The following is a 15,608-nucleotide window of genomic DNA, read 5'->3' as shown; positions in this document are numbered from 1 at the left end:
TTAGATCAAAAGGGTGCTACTAAATACTGAGCAAAGGGTCTGAATACTTAGGACCATGTGATATTTCAGTTTTTCTTTTTTAATAAATGTGCAAAAATGTCAACAATTCTGTTTTTCTGTCAATATGGGGTGCTGTGTGTACAATAATGAGGAAAAAAAAATAACTTAAATGATTTTAGCAAATGGCTGCAATATAACAAAGAGTGAAAAATGTAAGGGGGTCTGAATACTTTCCGTACCCACTGTATAAAAACCCAGAAGTATATGAACTGTTTAACACTAACATGTTTCATCACATTATTATATGGGTCACTGTTCGTTCATCATACTGTATACTACTATCAACACTCCTTGACAGTTGTACTGATGTATGCTATAGCAAACACCACTAATGAGTGTAATGTAACTGTTCATTTTTGATATTATAGAGACCGACATGCTTGACAAGCATTGACCTATTGCAGAACAATTTGAATATAACATTAACCTACATTCACTACAGCTCAGACTGTTACCTGAATCCTCAGAGAGAGAGAGAGAGACGCGAGCTTGAATACAAATCAGACTCTCCGTTGCGCACACGCGCATTCTCTGCAGCCGCACTGGAGAGCTGCGGTTGAGGTGACGATTTAATCTCTCACGCCTCATTAAGCAGGATCCGCCTGTGCATGCGAGTGCGGTTTACACACAGACCGTGAGCGCATCTGCATGCGCTAATGTGAGGAAACACTCCACGAGAAAAAATCCTGTGTGGGTGGGAGGATAAGAGGAAGGACGAAGAGAGGAAAGCTGGATCGGTTCACAGGAGCTCCATGGCAAACGCGCGTTATGGCCACTGCATAGGAATCTATCTATCGTGACGGCTGCAGGGTGTGAAGTAAGTGGCTATCCATCTAATTATGCATGCAAACGCTTCTGGTCACCATTACGCGAGGGTTCTTCCACTGTGGACGGTGCATGGCTGTCATTTTACGGTGAGTGTGGCCGCTTTGGTGAAGCACCCTGGAAGGATGAGTGATGTTTCCTGCCCCATATCGCTGGAAATCAGAAGGACATTGAGAAGGAGGGTGTTGGTGTGGTATTCCCCAAACGCTAGCTCTAATTACCCTGTATAGCGAAATCCCTTTAGGGTTTTACGCTCTTATTGCCTTCGCATACATCCCCCACCTTTAATAGCTTGAAATTGCGATGCTGCCGGATGATGTATGTGGTGATTTGAAACGTGCGTGTGTTTTGGGGGTGTTCGAAGCCCTGAGACACGAAATCAACGATTGACAGTAGAGCAATAGACACGTACAGTACACAGTGTAATCCAGGTGCTTACATCAACAGCGCGCCAGCAAGAGGATTACGCGCTTGAGCATGTGGTTTATTGTTGTTGGGTTGGATAAATGAAGGAATGAATGCAGAGAAGAGGGCGAGAAAAGAGACAGAGTAAGTCGTGCATGTCTTCTTGGTATATGTTTTTGAGTTTCATTTGTGTATGTATAAGGGATGTTAGTTGATGGGATAGTTCACCCAAAAATGACAGTTCTGTCGTTATTTTCTCACCCTCGTGTCGTTCTAAAAACCTTTCTTGTGTGGAACACAAAATATATCTATATCTCATGTTGGGTTGTTTTTATTTTTCCATGCACTGAAAGTCAGTGGGTTCATATTTAGTTTGGACCCAAACGTCCTTCATAATATCTTCTTTTTAGGGATGCACGATATTGCATTTTGGCCGATATTCGATATGCCGATATTTTCAAACTAATTTTGTCCGATGCCGATACCGATACCGATATATACACATTTTCCCCCTGATATATTTACACTTTAATTTTACTGAAGAGAAATCCAAGTCTCTCTCCTGTACTACCTTTACTGTATTACACTCATGTGTTGTAGATAAGGCAATTTACAAGACAAACAAAACAACATTTGATTCTACCATAAATGTATAATTTTACAAATGTAGACAGACATTCACCCCTGAAAAATAGGTAAATTATTTATGCCATTGCCACAGTTTATTTTTAAGTTCAGACATTAAACTTCAGTCCTTAGAAGTAAAATAAATAGAAAAAAAAATTCAAATAATTTTTTTTTCCTCTTCTCCTACTTGAACAGGCTAGGTCTACCAAATGCTCCCCTGTTTTCGGTGCTGATGCGGTGGTGACCCGTTCATGTACTGTAACATGTAAGGGTGGCGCTGCCAATAAAGCAGTGTTGGGAAAGTTCACTTTCTAACGTACATGAACTAGTTCAAAGTTCAGTTCACAAATTTTAAAATGAACTAGTTCAGTTCATAGTTCATATACTCAAAATTTTGAACTAAGTTCACAGTTCCAAAAATGAACTAGTTCATAGTTCTTTTTTTCCATGTTGTTGCGAGATATTATTTTTCAAAATGATTACCACAGCCCCCACAGACAATTATTTTATCAGTTTTAAATGCGTCAGATTTTTTCCCATCTTCACCGACCTTATCATAAAACTCGTTTAAATGATCATACGACGCCTCCTTGCTGCTTTTTGTTTTGATTTGTAACGTAAGTGATGAGTCGTTCATGAAAGACTCGAGGTGAAGTAATTATTTATGTTCCCTGTAAACGATTTTTGACTGCATTATAATGATTTCTTAATTCAGAATATGATCAAGATTGCGTAGGTGGATGTGTTCGGGGAATTTGCCAGTTAATAGTAACATTTAAAGCCCCTTAAATGAACGAAATGACTCGAAAAAAGATTTGTTCATTTTGATGAACGAGATCGAACAAGAGGTCGAACACGGGTGGCTGGTGTTGCCAGATTGGGTGTTTTTTCCGCTACATATTAAGGGCGGTTTACGGTGGGTTTTAGCCTGGAAGGCTTTATAGAAATCTGGCATCCTACTGAACGAAGTTAAACTGAGAGAGCGTGCCGTTCACAGACACCAGAATGAACGAGTTCACAGTAACGTTCATCAGGCAGTAATGCGGTACGTTCAGTTCACGTTCGCCCAAAATATGAACGAGTTCATGAACTATCGTTCAATGAACGCGTTCAGGCACAACACTGCAATAAAGCAACTAAAAGTTGTCACAGAGAAGCGCAAAAGTAATGATTATGAATATGTCAAATATAGCAAGGAGACATTTTAATTGTTTATTAATAAACAAGTGTTTTCTGTGTCGGCTGCAAAGATGAAGTTGACTGACTCGCGATCTTCGGAGTAGGCTCGCGAGTCAGTCAACTTCATCTTTGCAGCCAACACAGTGAACGCGCCAGGGAGAAATGCACATTTCGGATTGCATAGTTTTCTTTCGTTTTGAATTGTTATGTTTAAAAAATATGATTTCAAACGTTCTGTAGATAATAGATATATTTATCAGGTCTGTGAGGCAAGTAAGCTATATGCTGAGTTTCGTTTCATTTATGAGACGAACTCCAGTTCACGCGCGCGCCTCTGTGTCGTGATATCTATTATCTGGTTTACTTATTATTTATTAGGCTAAATCCTTTTAGAAACATTTTTTAAAATTAAGATACAATTAATACAAAACGAAATTCACTTAGCTTTGTGCTTTCTGTTTGAGGTCTCTGTGGAAGTTTTAAAGCAGTCTCTATCAGTGCCGCTTTCAGAGCGTTCACGTCTGTAACCGAGAACTGTCACTGTTTTTCCTCATAAATGCCAACACGAAAAATAAAATAAAATGAATATTTTATGCTCTGTGGAGAGCATAGTAGCTTGGAGAGTTTACATTAGTAAGCTACAGGACATCGTCTTTCGAAACATGACCTGCACGAAAGAAAAAAAAAATACTGCGGCATTCTACCTGCACTTGCGAATGCGTCTCTGTCCCCAGCACATCTCAAACCAAACTGATGCTCATGCTAGAAATGCCTCCACATGTTGGAAGTTTAAGTTGCTGGCACTCATGCTATGTTCACGGTCGTCACGTGCACATAGGAAACACGCCACCCTATCGGCAAGGCTCATCGGCAGAAATATTATATCGGCCGATGCCGATGATGGTCATTTAAAGCTTTTATCGGCCGATACCGATGTTGTGCCGATATCATCGTGCATCCCTACTTCTTTTGTGTTCTGCAGAAGAAAGATATGCATAGAGGTATAAAGCAGCATGAAGATCATTAAATAATGGTATTTTCTGTTTCCATTGCTCCATTGAGTGGCATAAATCCTGCATCATTTGTGCTATAATAGACATAAATTTGTTGATGAGAGGTGAGCTATTACTTTTCTAAATTTTTTCCCCCGGGATTTATGTTGTTGCCCTTAATAGTCAAAAGAAGCCTCAAAAGAGTATCTATGATAAGCAAACACTTAGCAAACACCCAAAACACCACAAATCTACCTTGTTCTGCGACACTCTTGATTAATTTAAATGAAATTGAATTATTTTTGTTATGTATATTCGATTGAAAAACTTTAGGGCAGGACTTGATTTGGTCCATGGGTAATTGATTGGCTGGTTGGATGGTTGTGGTTTGCTATTGGTGGATCTCATGTGAGTGACAGGTTGCCCCGCCCTCACGCCAGTAAACACATCATAAGAGAAGAGATGAGCTGCAGGGAGGGAGGGGAAGTGATTCTGATTAAAGATCACAAGGGCACAGAGTTTTTAAATAATGATGTGCACGGATAAATAATTGACTGTATAATAGATATTGCAAGATTCCATATTTCATGGTGACTTTAAGGTATAAGACTGTAAATAAACTCACATATGCGTATGCATCTTGCAGAACTTTTGGCGAAAGGAGTTGGACCAGGCAAAAACCTCATGTTTTCTCTAGACATACAAACATATGTTTTACATGTTTCAAACATGTAAAACATGTACCATGTTTTTGTTGTTAAAGTCAGGTTGTGCTGGTGAAGATTCTGTAGCTTATCCAAATATTACCACACTGGAAAATTTGTTCCATATTTACATTGCATATAATTTTACTAAAAATTGCTGACAATAATGTGCAAAATGGCATGTATGCATGCTTGTCTTTCCAAACCATGCCTGTCTTGTCTTTTGTAGGTTGTAAATGTCAGTTTGTATTGGTGAAGACAAGTAATGCTCTATTATAGGATTACCTGTAGATGCAAAGCTAAAAACATTGTGGAGACTGTTTTGTTTTACTTTTTTCACCATCCTTTAGTAACAATCATTCTGAACGCTAATTTAATATGAAAGCTGATTCAGACTGTCTATGTTTTAATACATGAACCATAATGGAAAGCCAGGGCAAGCTTTGCATTGTAATGGAGTTGGTCTAATTGAAGCTCAAGTGTCCTCTGAGGATATAGGAGCCTAATCTCAAATTGTGGTCATCCAGAAACCCTCCATCTCTATTTTTGAAGTGTCTCTTTCAGCATCATTGATTATTTTAGTCATTGCCTTTGTGTTTGTTTGTCAGCTTGGCTCTGTTGATTGTATGACACACATGAGTTAGTCATACAAAGCCAGACTTTTGACTAATATCAACGAAGTCTGGCCAACTTTGCAGCTTATTCTGCTCATTTAGTGGCAACACAAACGCATGGAAAAAATGGCAGCTTATCTGGCCAAACAATGGTACTTCAGTCTTTACAAATAGGCATTTTTAGGCAATTTTTAAAGATTATTTAAAATGAACCTATTCATTATAATATGTATACTTGGCTACTGTTTGTGTTTTGAACTCTTCATGCTTTAAGGACCGTTATTTTCCCCCCTATCTTTTAGAGATTCCATTTGTTTAAGAAAATTGCATGTTTAGTTAGTTTTTAGGCAAAAGCATAGTCACATTGTGAGTTTACAGATTCACACTAGTTCACTAGTTCTCACTGTGCATTCACTTCATTGTCGGCAAATGTAAGTTGTGATAGTTGTAAGTTAAATTGGCCAAGTTGAATTGGAACGACGGGAAGAGGAATTTACTGAATTTGCACTTCAAAGAAATTCACAGGTGAAACATGATGAAATATAAACTACATACAAATATAGGCCTATATAGGCTATCCTAAGGCTTTATCAACAACACTCAAAATGTCTTAACATAGTAACTAGTTAAAAATTAGTTCAGCTGTCATACAGTACACACAGAGAGAGAGAGAGAGAGAGAGAGAGAGAGAGAGAGAGAGAGACTATGTATAGGTATTTTACCATTATAAAATGAACTAACCAGCTTGTTTTAGACAAACTCTTAAGAGCAAGAGCAGTAGGATTCTAGCTAACAATTGTCACTACGATCTTGAATTTTGTGTGTAAAACGCAACAGACGGTCTGTAATGTGTGCATGTAGGCTGTAGGCATCCCGTCTGAGTCTAAACATGAGTGGACCATATGCTCTTCCAGACACTTTACCTGCATCATTTCTTTCAAGCTTCAAGCATCTACATAATTATCAAAGCACATGTTAACAAAAGCGAAAGAGACCCAATTTGTTCTAAAACCTTCTTCCAGATTGTAGATTACAGTTATATTTGGATGAATTTACCCCTGGAGTCTTACATTAGAGCACACCTCTCTCATGGATCATGCACTTTAGCTTTCTTTTTCCTCAAAGACATTAAAACGACACACAGGCCGAGTTTTTAGAAAAACCTTCCAGTGTTGCCCAGCAACGAGGAAAGGTCTCAAAAAATGCTGGGCTCCTTTTTTAATATACATTATCTGAGGACTCGCACACTGACAGATGTAAAATGTTGACCGCTGTGAGCGTAAGGCACACTAAAAGCGGAAGCATGTACTAGATGCTTTCTGTCGTTGGGCTTTAGTGCCTGGCTTCATGTGATATTCATTTCCCTGTCCTGAACTCAGAGGTTTACAGTGTGATGTTGAACAGACCCTCTGACAAAACGCTGCTCTGTGGTTCACGGTCGAATGAAAGTCCAGTCCTAGAGAGTTGTTGTAGGTTTAGACCAGCTGTTTGCAAGTTAATCCTGAAGTAAATGGGGCTTTGTAACTAATTAGATTTTAAGCTGCTAAAAATGGTTGCACTTCTTGATCTTAACACACTTGTTAATCTTGTAGGTCATAAGCTCTCTGTAAAGTAATGAGCAGTCACTCAATAATGGCATATACCTTAATTGATCCAATAAGCGGCCTTAGTTGGTAAACAGCAAGTCTTGTAGTATTTCAGGTCACCATTTATATTTAAAACCTTTTTGGGTCATGTAACTGTCAGTGGTAATAAAAAAAAATGTCTATAAAGGATACACAAGAACAGGAAATATGATAAATAATGAATCATGAAACACAATATAGCATATTTTAATATGTAAATAATAACTATTTTCCATTGCAGGTTTGGGGGATGTTTTGTTTTTGAGATCAGCCGCTGACTATTTTAAATAATGGCCACAGTTTTAAAACATAAATGAGCCTGAAAATCATTGTCAGTGTGTCACAAATTGGATTAATTAATCATCAAATTTGGCTGAGAAATTACCCCCAAAAGATCATTTAAAGTCATTATTGTGTTAAATGAGAAAAACACCAAATAAACAATACAAAAAGTAGCTTTAGAAAGAAATTTTAAAAGGCTAATCAGCACGGAGCAAAAGAGTATTAATACAAATACTTTAGCTTAAATAATGTTTTTAATAATGTCTAAGGTAATACTTGTTCAAAACAATCACTTTAGCAAAGTTTGTACTATTTTCTGTTTATTTTGAAAAATAAAATATTTTTATGTTAATAAAAAAAATATTTTTCAAAATACATAAACAAAATTATTTTAAAAAGTAAAGATTCTGAAGGCGTTGAATGAGATCTCATAATAATTGAATCTAGATTTACAGTAGTAACATTAAATCATATTTTATTGTATGATATGATTAATATCATGTTTTTAAATATGATGGTTTCATTATAAATATGGTGATTATCTCTAAGGTGCAGAGTAGACCCAATTTGATATGATTTTTGATCCCATCTGAATCTAACCATGTCATGTCAACAAATGGAAAAGTCAGATATTTATTATCATGTTAATTATTGTCCTTTTTACCCCAAATACCATACTTTTACATATTCTTCTGTTGCTTTAATTAGCATGAACAAATTTTAGCGATTCTCGTTTGCTACTTAAATCCACAACATTTTTTAAAACATCAAATATTAGATCAAAGTAGCAAAGAATCAACTTTAGCCAAAAATCCACGTGCATCTTGAAAAAGGATAATGAGAAAAATAAAAGATTAAGCACATACGTTTTTATAGGGAAACTACACTAAGTTTTAGTCTTTTCTTAGGTTTTGTTCTTCACCAATCAACTGAATGTCGTGCAAGAGAGGTAGCCTAGATGTACAAGGACAAATGAGTTATTGTAATTGAGTTATTGAGTTTTCTATCACCTGACCTGTTCTTTCCTCCTCTCTCTTTCATGTGTGAAGACTAAAGTGGGAGTGCGAGAGGAGAAAGAGAGCAGAAAGAAGAAGGATCTACAATGGCAGCAGAAGAGAAGCCTGCTGTGAAGAGCAGTAGCTCCATTGTACCATGTTTCCTCTTTGTAGAGGTGAGTTATCATAAACATAAATAATCCTGAACCCTGACTATAATTAGGACTTTATCAGGAACTTTTATGAACTCTCAATGGGCTTGCAGTGAAAAATATGAGGTTATGCCATGACCTGAAAGGAAGTGAAGCTCAGATCAGATATGGAGAAAGGCTGCACATCAACAATTTACTCAGTATTACCTGAAATCAGCTTCACTTTGAAAAAACAAATGTGTAATAATAAATGCATCTCCAGCACAGCGAAGCGTGGAGGAAGAGTGTCATTGTGTGAGGAGTCTTTTTAGCTGCTGGCGTTGGTGAGATGCTTCACTGTGAAAACTCATTAAATGCTTCGGAGTACACGAGAATATTACAGAATGCTTCCCACAAATGAAAAGTTGTTATCTAAAGAGGAATTATCAGATGTTATATTTCAACAAGACACACTGCAAAGACAACCAAGTGTCTTGAGAACAAGTCCATCAGGCTCATGTTTTGGCCAGTCAGAGTTGTAATGAATAGTTGGTCTCACATTAAACTCAAACAGGGAGACGTTGTTTAACTACTCATGAACGGTTTGAAGCCGTTAACATTGAGTGAAACAACACTGATTCTTCTTCCTGTAAAAATCTGTCTGCACGTTGAGGAAGGCTGTTCTGTTGCTTTGTCTACAGTATTTGTGCAATTCTTGCTAATTTCCTGACCAGTGATTTGTGATTGAAATGGTAAAGACCATTAAAAGACCACTAAATATTTAGCCATTTTTGGCTTGGCCTTTTTGCTGCCCAGGAGTGTATATTAACAAATAATAATTAATGTTAGATATACATACAGTATTTAAAAAAAACATTGAATGATATATACTGTGCTACCGTTAGGGGTTGCTAAGATTATTTGAATGTCTTTGAAGTCTCTTGCTCTCACCAAGGCTGCAAAATACAGTAAAAACAGCGATATTGTAAAATAATATTAACTATCGATTTAAATAGTAAAATGTAATGTATTCCTGATCAAAGCTGAATTTTCAGCATCATTACTCCAGTCTTCAGTGTCACGTGATCCTTCAGGAATCATTACAATAGTTTGGGGATAATAGAGTGGGGTAAGATGAGTCAGTGGGTAAGTTGACAACTGTACACTTTTATTGTCATTTGACCATTTTTGAATCACCCATCATTTTTGTCATGTGAAAAGGATTAACACAAAGGAGGAGTGAAAGCATCCATTTACTTAAAACGTAAAATTTTAGCATAACAGATGTAATGGCTGTTATATCAAAGGAAATTTGTCCAGTTCTTAAAATATTTATGATCCATATTGGTGATTTAGCAATGTATAAAACCATCCAAATCATTTAGCTAAATATTAGTCTGAATTCGCAAGCTGGCTAGTTTTGTCCAAAATGGCAGCTATGGGGCAAAGTGAGCCAAATGATGTGGGGTAAATTGAGCCAGCATTTTAACTTACTCCATAAGGCACTATAGTTAAGTTAAATCTCTGAAATATAAACTGGTATAATATCAGTTTAATATTACACAAACGGTTTAGTTTATTATTATTATTTATTTTTTATTTTTTTGCTTGAGTTTATTTGATAGGAACAATGTACAAGTACACCAAGTCCTTCTCTGATAAGAACCAGAAGATGCTTAATCATCTATACTCGGATCAACTTACCCCTAACTTGGGGTAAATTGAGCCACATGAGCACTTTTTTAAAAGGCCATATTTTTAGAACCCTTTGTCATAGATGCAGTCTGACCATTTAAAAATTATAGGAAAGATTCTGAAATTACTTTAGATACTTTATAGCACTTCTACCTCATTTTCCCTTATCTTGAGGACCACATAAATGAACAATGGCTCATCTTACCCCACTATACAGACCCTTTCCAAAAAAATTGAATATCATGGAAAAGTTTATTTATTTCCATAATTCCATTCAAAACGTTAAACTTCCATAGATTATAGATTCAGAGCCCACAACTTAAACGATTTCAAGTATTTAGTTGTTTATTTGTACATAATTTGGGCTTCCAGCTCATAAAACCCACGAAAACAGGATTTAAAAAAATTTTTGAATATTACATGAAATCACACAGTAATTACACAGTAATATCATGGTCATTGAACCAGGTTTTGGTTCTTTTGGCAGTGTGGGCAGGTGCAAATCCTGCTGGAAAATGAAGTCAGCATCTCCATAAAGCTTGTCTGCTGAAGGAAACATGAAGTGCTCTGGAAATGTCCTGGTAAACGGCTGCGTTGAGTGAACAGCACAGTGGACCAACACCAGCCGATGACATGGCTCCCCAAACCAACACAGACTGTGGAAACTTCACACTGGACTTCAAGCATCTTGGATTGTGTGCCTCTCCATTCTTCCTCCAGACTCTGGGACCTTGGTTTCCAAATGAGATGCAAAATTTGCTCTCATCAGAAAAGAGGACTTTGGTCCACTGTGCTTTATTAAATCCAGAGTCAACGCAGCCGTCTACCAGGACATTTTCAGAGCACTTCATGCTCCCTTCATTTTCCAGCAGGATTTGCACCTGCCCACACTGCCAAAAGAACCAAAACCTGGTTCAATGACCATGGTATCACTGTGTAATTACTGTGTGATTTCATGTAATATTCTAATTTTTTGAAATCCTGTTTTCGTGGGTTTTATGAGCTGGAAGCCCAAATTATGTACAAATAAACAACTAAATACTTGAAATCGTTTAAGTTGTGGGCCCTGAATCTATAATCTATGGAAGTTTAACGTTTTGAATGGAATTATGGAAATAAATAAACTTTTCCATGATATTCAAATTTTTTGGAAAGGGTCTGTATATATAATTTTATTTTATAAATTTATAATAACATTTTATTAAATGATTTCTATGAAGAGTAGTCTTCAAGTCAGTTCTAAATGTCTAGTTTCTTTCATTCTTTGTTTTCCTGAAGGATGGGATGTTATTGTGTGTGAGCGCGCGCACTAATGTTGCGTGTGCATTACAAACACATCACGACACTTGCCTCCGCTGTTGTTACTATGGATACCAATCAGCTGGATCTGGATCCCATCTCTACGCTATCATTTTTAGATTCTCTCCCCCACAAGTGTAAATCTTCTCTATGCTTCTGCCTTCTGCTTTCCTCCAGTGATTCAGCCGCTCATGCATTCACAGGCAGATCCAGTGTGCTCTTGCAGAATGCATGTATGATTATTTGATAAGCCACATTGATTTTTTTTCATGTAGCACATTCAACTGCTGCTATGACTCACTTTAGCAAGGCGAAGCAAAAAGCACGGAAACTGGGAATGTGAAAGAAACATCATAACAGCCAGTTATACAACTTAATGGAAGGGTTCTCTGAGTGTGTGTGTGTGTGTGTGTGTGTGTGTGTGTGTGTGTGTGTGTGTGTGTGTGTGTGTGTGTGTGTGTGTGTGTGTGTGTGTGTGTGTGTGCGTGCGTGCGTGCGTGCTAGAACCTGTTATTCACTTACAAATTTTCAATGAAAAATGTCAATGTACTCTTTTTTTTTTTTCATAACACAAAAGGGGAAATTTTGAAGAATGTTCACGCTGCTCTTTTTCATACTATGAAGCAAATAGTGAGCAGGGATATATTTTAATATATGATGACAGAATTCACAGTTTTATGAAATTGTTGCCTTTGCCTCTGTAGGTTTGTGATGCTGAATGAGAAATGTGTTGTGTAGCTCCTGTAAGATCCAGCAGAGGGCGAACACTGCTGCGCTTCAGTGAACTCTAGGTGAATTTTGTAGTTATTTTATCTATGGACTTAAAGGTTTGTTTGCATGTCTCTGTGGGTCTGATTTGGCTTACATTGTGTTGACTAAATGTCCACTAAGACAGTAAAGTAAAACCTAATATCAGCTACATTGTTATAAGGACATTTGAGGGAAATGGTTTAAAAAAAACACACATGAAATGCTGTTAAAAATAAAAAGCAACAAGTACTGAACAAGCAAGATTAAAAAAAAGTAAAAGTTAATTTATAGTTTCCAGACATGTGACTGGTGAACTGCAGGACAGGCCTGTCAATTTTCCATCTGGTTGAAGCCAAGTATTTAAATCACCTCTCAAAAGAAGAAAAATTTAATTATCTGAACAAAATGCAAGTTTTTTGCACTTGTGATTCATATACAGCACCTGCCACAGTATTTCAATCACTGGAAACAGCGGGATATTAACGTGAAAAACACTTGATGTACTAACACAGTGATATTAAAGGCATAGTTCATCCCCAAAATGAAAATGAAAATCATTTACTCACCCTCTAGTTGTTCAAGAATCAATACCTGTATGAATTTATTTCTTCTTCTGAACAAAAAAAAAAGAAGATATTTGGAAGTTTACGAGTAACCAAACAGTTGATCATGGACCATACTATCTGGAAGTCAATGGGGTCCGTCAACTGTCTGGTTACCGACATTCTTCAGAATATCTTCTTTTGTGTTCAGCAGAAGAAAGAAACTCATACAGGTTTGGAACAACTTGAGGGCGAGTAAATGATGACAGAATTTTCATTTTTGGATGAACTATGCCTTTAAAAAGATCAAATTCATATTACCCTTATTGATGATGCACAGATGAGCCCTGAATATGAACGCAATGGTTCAGCGTTTTCTTTATAATGGTTTTCTATGGATAAAAATCTGCAAGTAACTGCACATCCTTGCCTGCACATATTAATAAGGTGTATATTGAATTTGGTATTTTAATATCACTGTCTTGCTACATTAATACTTAGCACAAACCTATAAGGGTGTGACGTCATGTGAAAACTATGAATAAAAATAAAGGTTATTTTATTAGCATCCTTCAATACACTGTAAAAACAAACCTATAGAATCTACCCAATAAAATTGAGGTAACAATTTGCACTCACTTTGTTTGGGTAGATTTCATCCCATATTTTTTAATAAAGAATACCTACATTTAATGGCTATGACATACTAAACAAAATTAGGTAAAGTCTACCTAATATTTCTCAATACATTACACAACTAATTACTGAGTAATAATTACTCTATTGTTAGCAGGCAAAAGTCCATCTACTTAATTTTTATTAATAATAATAAGTCAATAGAAATAATTAAACATTACTTATTCAGAGATGGTTAAATTTACCTAAAAATGGCCAGACACAGGATATTTCATCTATTACTTTTTTATTGACCAAAAAGCAAACATTTCAAACTAACAAAGGAACTACAAAAGAGCCCTCTTACATTCATATAACATACAACTTCTTCAAAACTTTCCATTAAAAAATAATGGGAAGTCAGAATATACATTAAAAGCAACAGTCTTAAATCTCTCTCACATTTTGTTATTTCAAACAGATCTCATTTACCTTAATGGACTGACATGTAATATGGATACAAACAAACATTAAATTTGTTATAAACTTAACACAAATTAATGTAGGTAAAAAATAACCGCTATTCAACATCCAATTTTAAGCGACATACAACTTCATTTCACTCACGTGATAACACTTTACAATAAGGTTTCATTAGTTAACATTAGTTAAATGGTTATTCACCCAAAACTTTAAATTCTGTCATCATTTAGGCTTCTCACCCTCATGTCGTTCCAAACCCATAAGACTTACGTTCACAAATAAAGATCTTTTTGATGAAATCTGAGAGATTTCTGTCCCTCCATTTGCAGTCAACTACTGTACCACTTTGAAGCTTCAAAAGTTCATAAAGAGATCGTAAAACTAATCCTTATGAATTAAGTGGTTTAGTGCAAATGTTCTGAAGAAAGACAATCACTTTATATGATGAACAGGTTAAATATAGGCTTTTATTCACATATAAACATTCATCAACTCAACATCAGTTGTGGTAAACGGAAGCTCAAACATGTTCCCTTGATGTGCGAGAACCAATGAGGTTCATTCTCCTGTTACACAGCATGTTTGAGCTTCAGTAAGAACCAATGAGCTTCTATTTGTTCGCTGAACAATGTTTATGTGAAGAAAAGCCTAAATTTAATGTTTATCATAAAAACGGATCATCTCTCTTCAGAAAATTTTAACTTAACCACTTCATTCATATGGATTCGTTTAACAATCTCTTCATGAACTTTTTGAAGAGTCAATGGGGTGGTTGTAGACTGTCAATGGAGGGAGAGAAATCTCTCAGATTTCATTAAAAATATCTTTATTTGTGTTCTGAAGATAAAAGAAGGTTTTACATGTTTGAAACGACATGAAGGCAAGTAATTAATGACATAACTTTAATTTTTGGTTGAACTATCACTTTAAAGGGTTAGTTCACCCAAAAATGAAAATGATGTCATTAATGACTCACCCTCATGTCGTTCCAAGCCCGTAAGACCTCCGTTCATCTTCGGAACACAGTTTAAGATATTTTAGATTTAGTCCGAGAGCTCTCTGTTCCTCCATTAAAAGTCAATGGACGGTATACTGTTCACGTCTTTTCCGTCTTTTTCGTCTTTTCAAGTATTGCCTTTCTGGACGTGAACATTATACCGTCCATTGACTTTTAATGGAGGAACAGAGAGCTCTCGGACTAAATCTAAAATATCTTAAACTGTGTTCCGAAGATGAACGGAGGTCTTACGGGCTTGGAACGACATGAGGGTGAGTCATTAATGACGTAATTTTCATTTTTGGGTGAACTAAGCCTTTAACTACTTTAGTTAACATGAACGAAGAATGAACAACACTTCTACAGCATTTATTAGGTTAATCTTAGTTCATGTTAATTTCAGCATTTATCAATTAAGTATTATAATAAAAAGTTGTTAACATTATAATGCACTGTGAACTAATATGAACAATGAACGACTGTAGATTAGTAAAGATTAATACTGTATTGCTCATTAATAGTCCATCTTAATTAATGCATTAACTAATGTTAACACAAATGAAACCTTATTGTAAAGTTTTACCACTTACGTTATAAAACTTCTTCAACACTTCCCATTCAAAATAAACGCCTTCATGGGATGAAACAGTCTGTGGCTGAACTTATAATATTCTTCTTGCACGGTCTTCAAATGTTTTCATAAAGATTTTTCTGTGGAAGAAAAAGAAAGTAAGAAATGTTTTAATTATTAATTTTTGATTATAGATTTAATCAAGACATAAATTAAC

General features: G+C 36.0%; 1 protein-coding gene across 2 annotated transcripts in view; it reads left to right on the top strand.

Annotated features, from left to right (window-relative positions):
* The first annotated feature begins 599 nt into the window (after positions 1 to 599).
* plppr2a (phospholipid phosphatase related 2a) overlaps positions 600 to 15,608 on the top strand; it is a 48,106-nt gene continuing 33,097 nt past the window's right edge. For both annotated transcript variants that reach the window (XM_084408961.1, XM_084408962.1), the window contains exons 1-2: positions 600 to 877; positions 8,363 to 8,484. In XM_084408961.1, coding sequence (XP_084265087.1) covers positions 8,416 to 8,484 — 69 coding nt within the window. In that variant the 5' untranslated portion in view covers positions 600 to 877; positions 8,363 to 8,415. The remainder of the gene's footprint in view (positions 878 to 8,362; positions 8,485 to 15,608) is intronic.

Source organism: Rutilus rutilus (genome assembly GCF_951802725.1).
Source record: "Rutilus rutilus genome assembly, chromosome: 1".
Classification (NCBI taxonomy): Eukaryota; Metazoa; Chordata; class Actinopteri; order Cypriniformes; family Leuciscidae; genus Rutilus; species Rutilus rutilus.
This window is presented reverse-complemented; position numbering and strand designations above follow the sequence as displayed.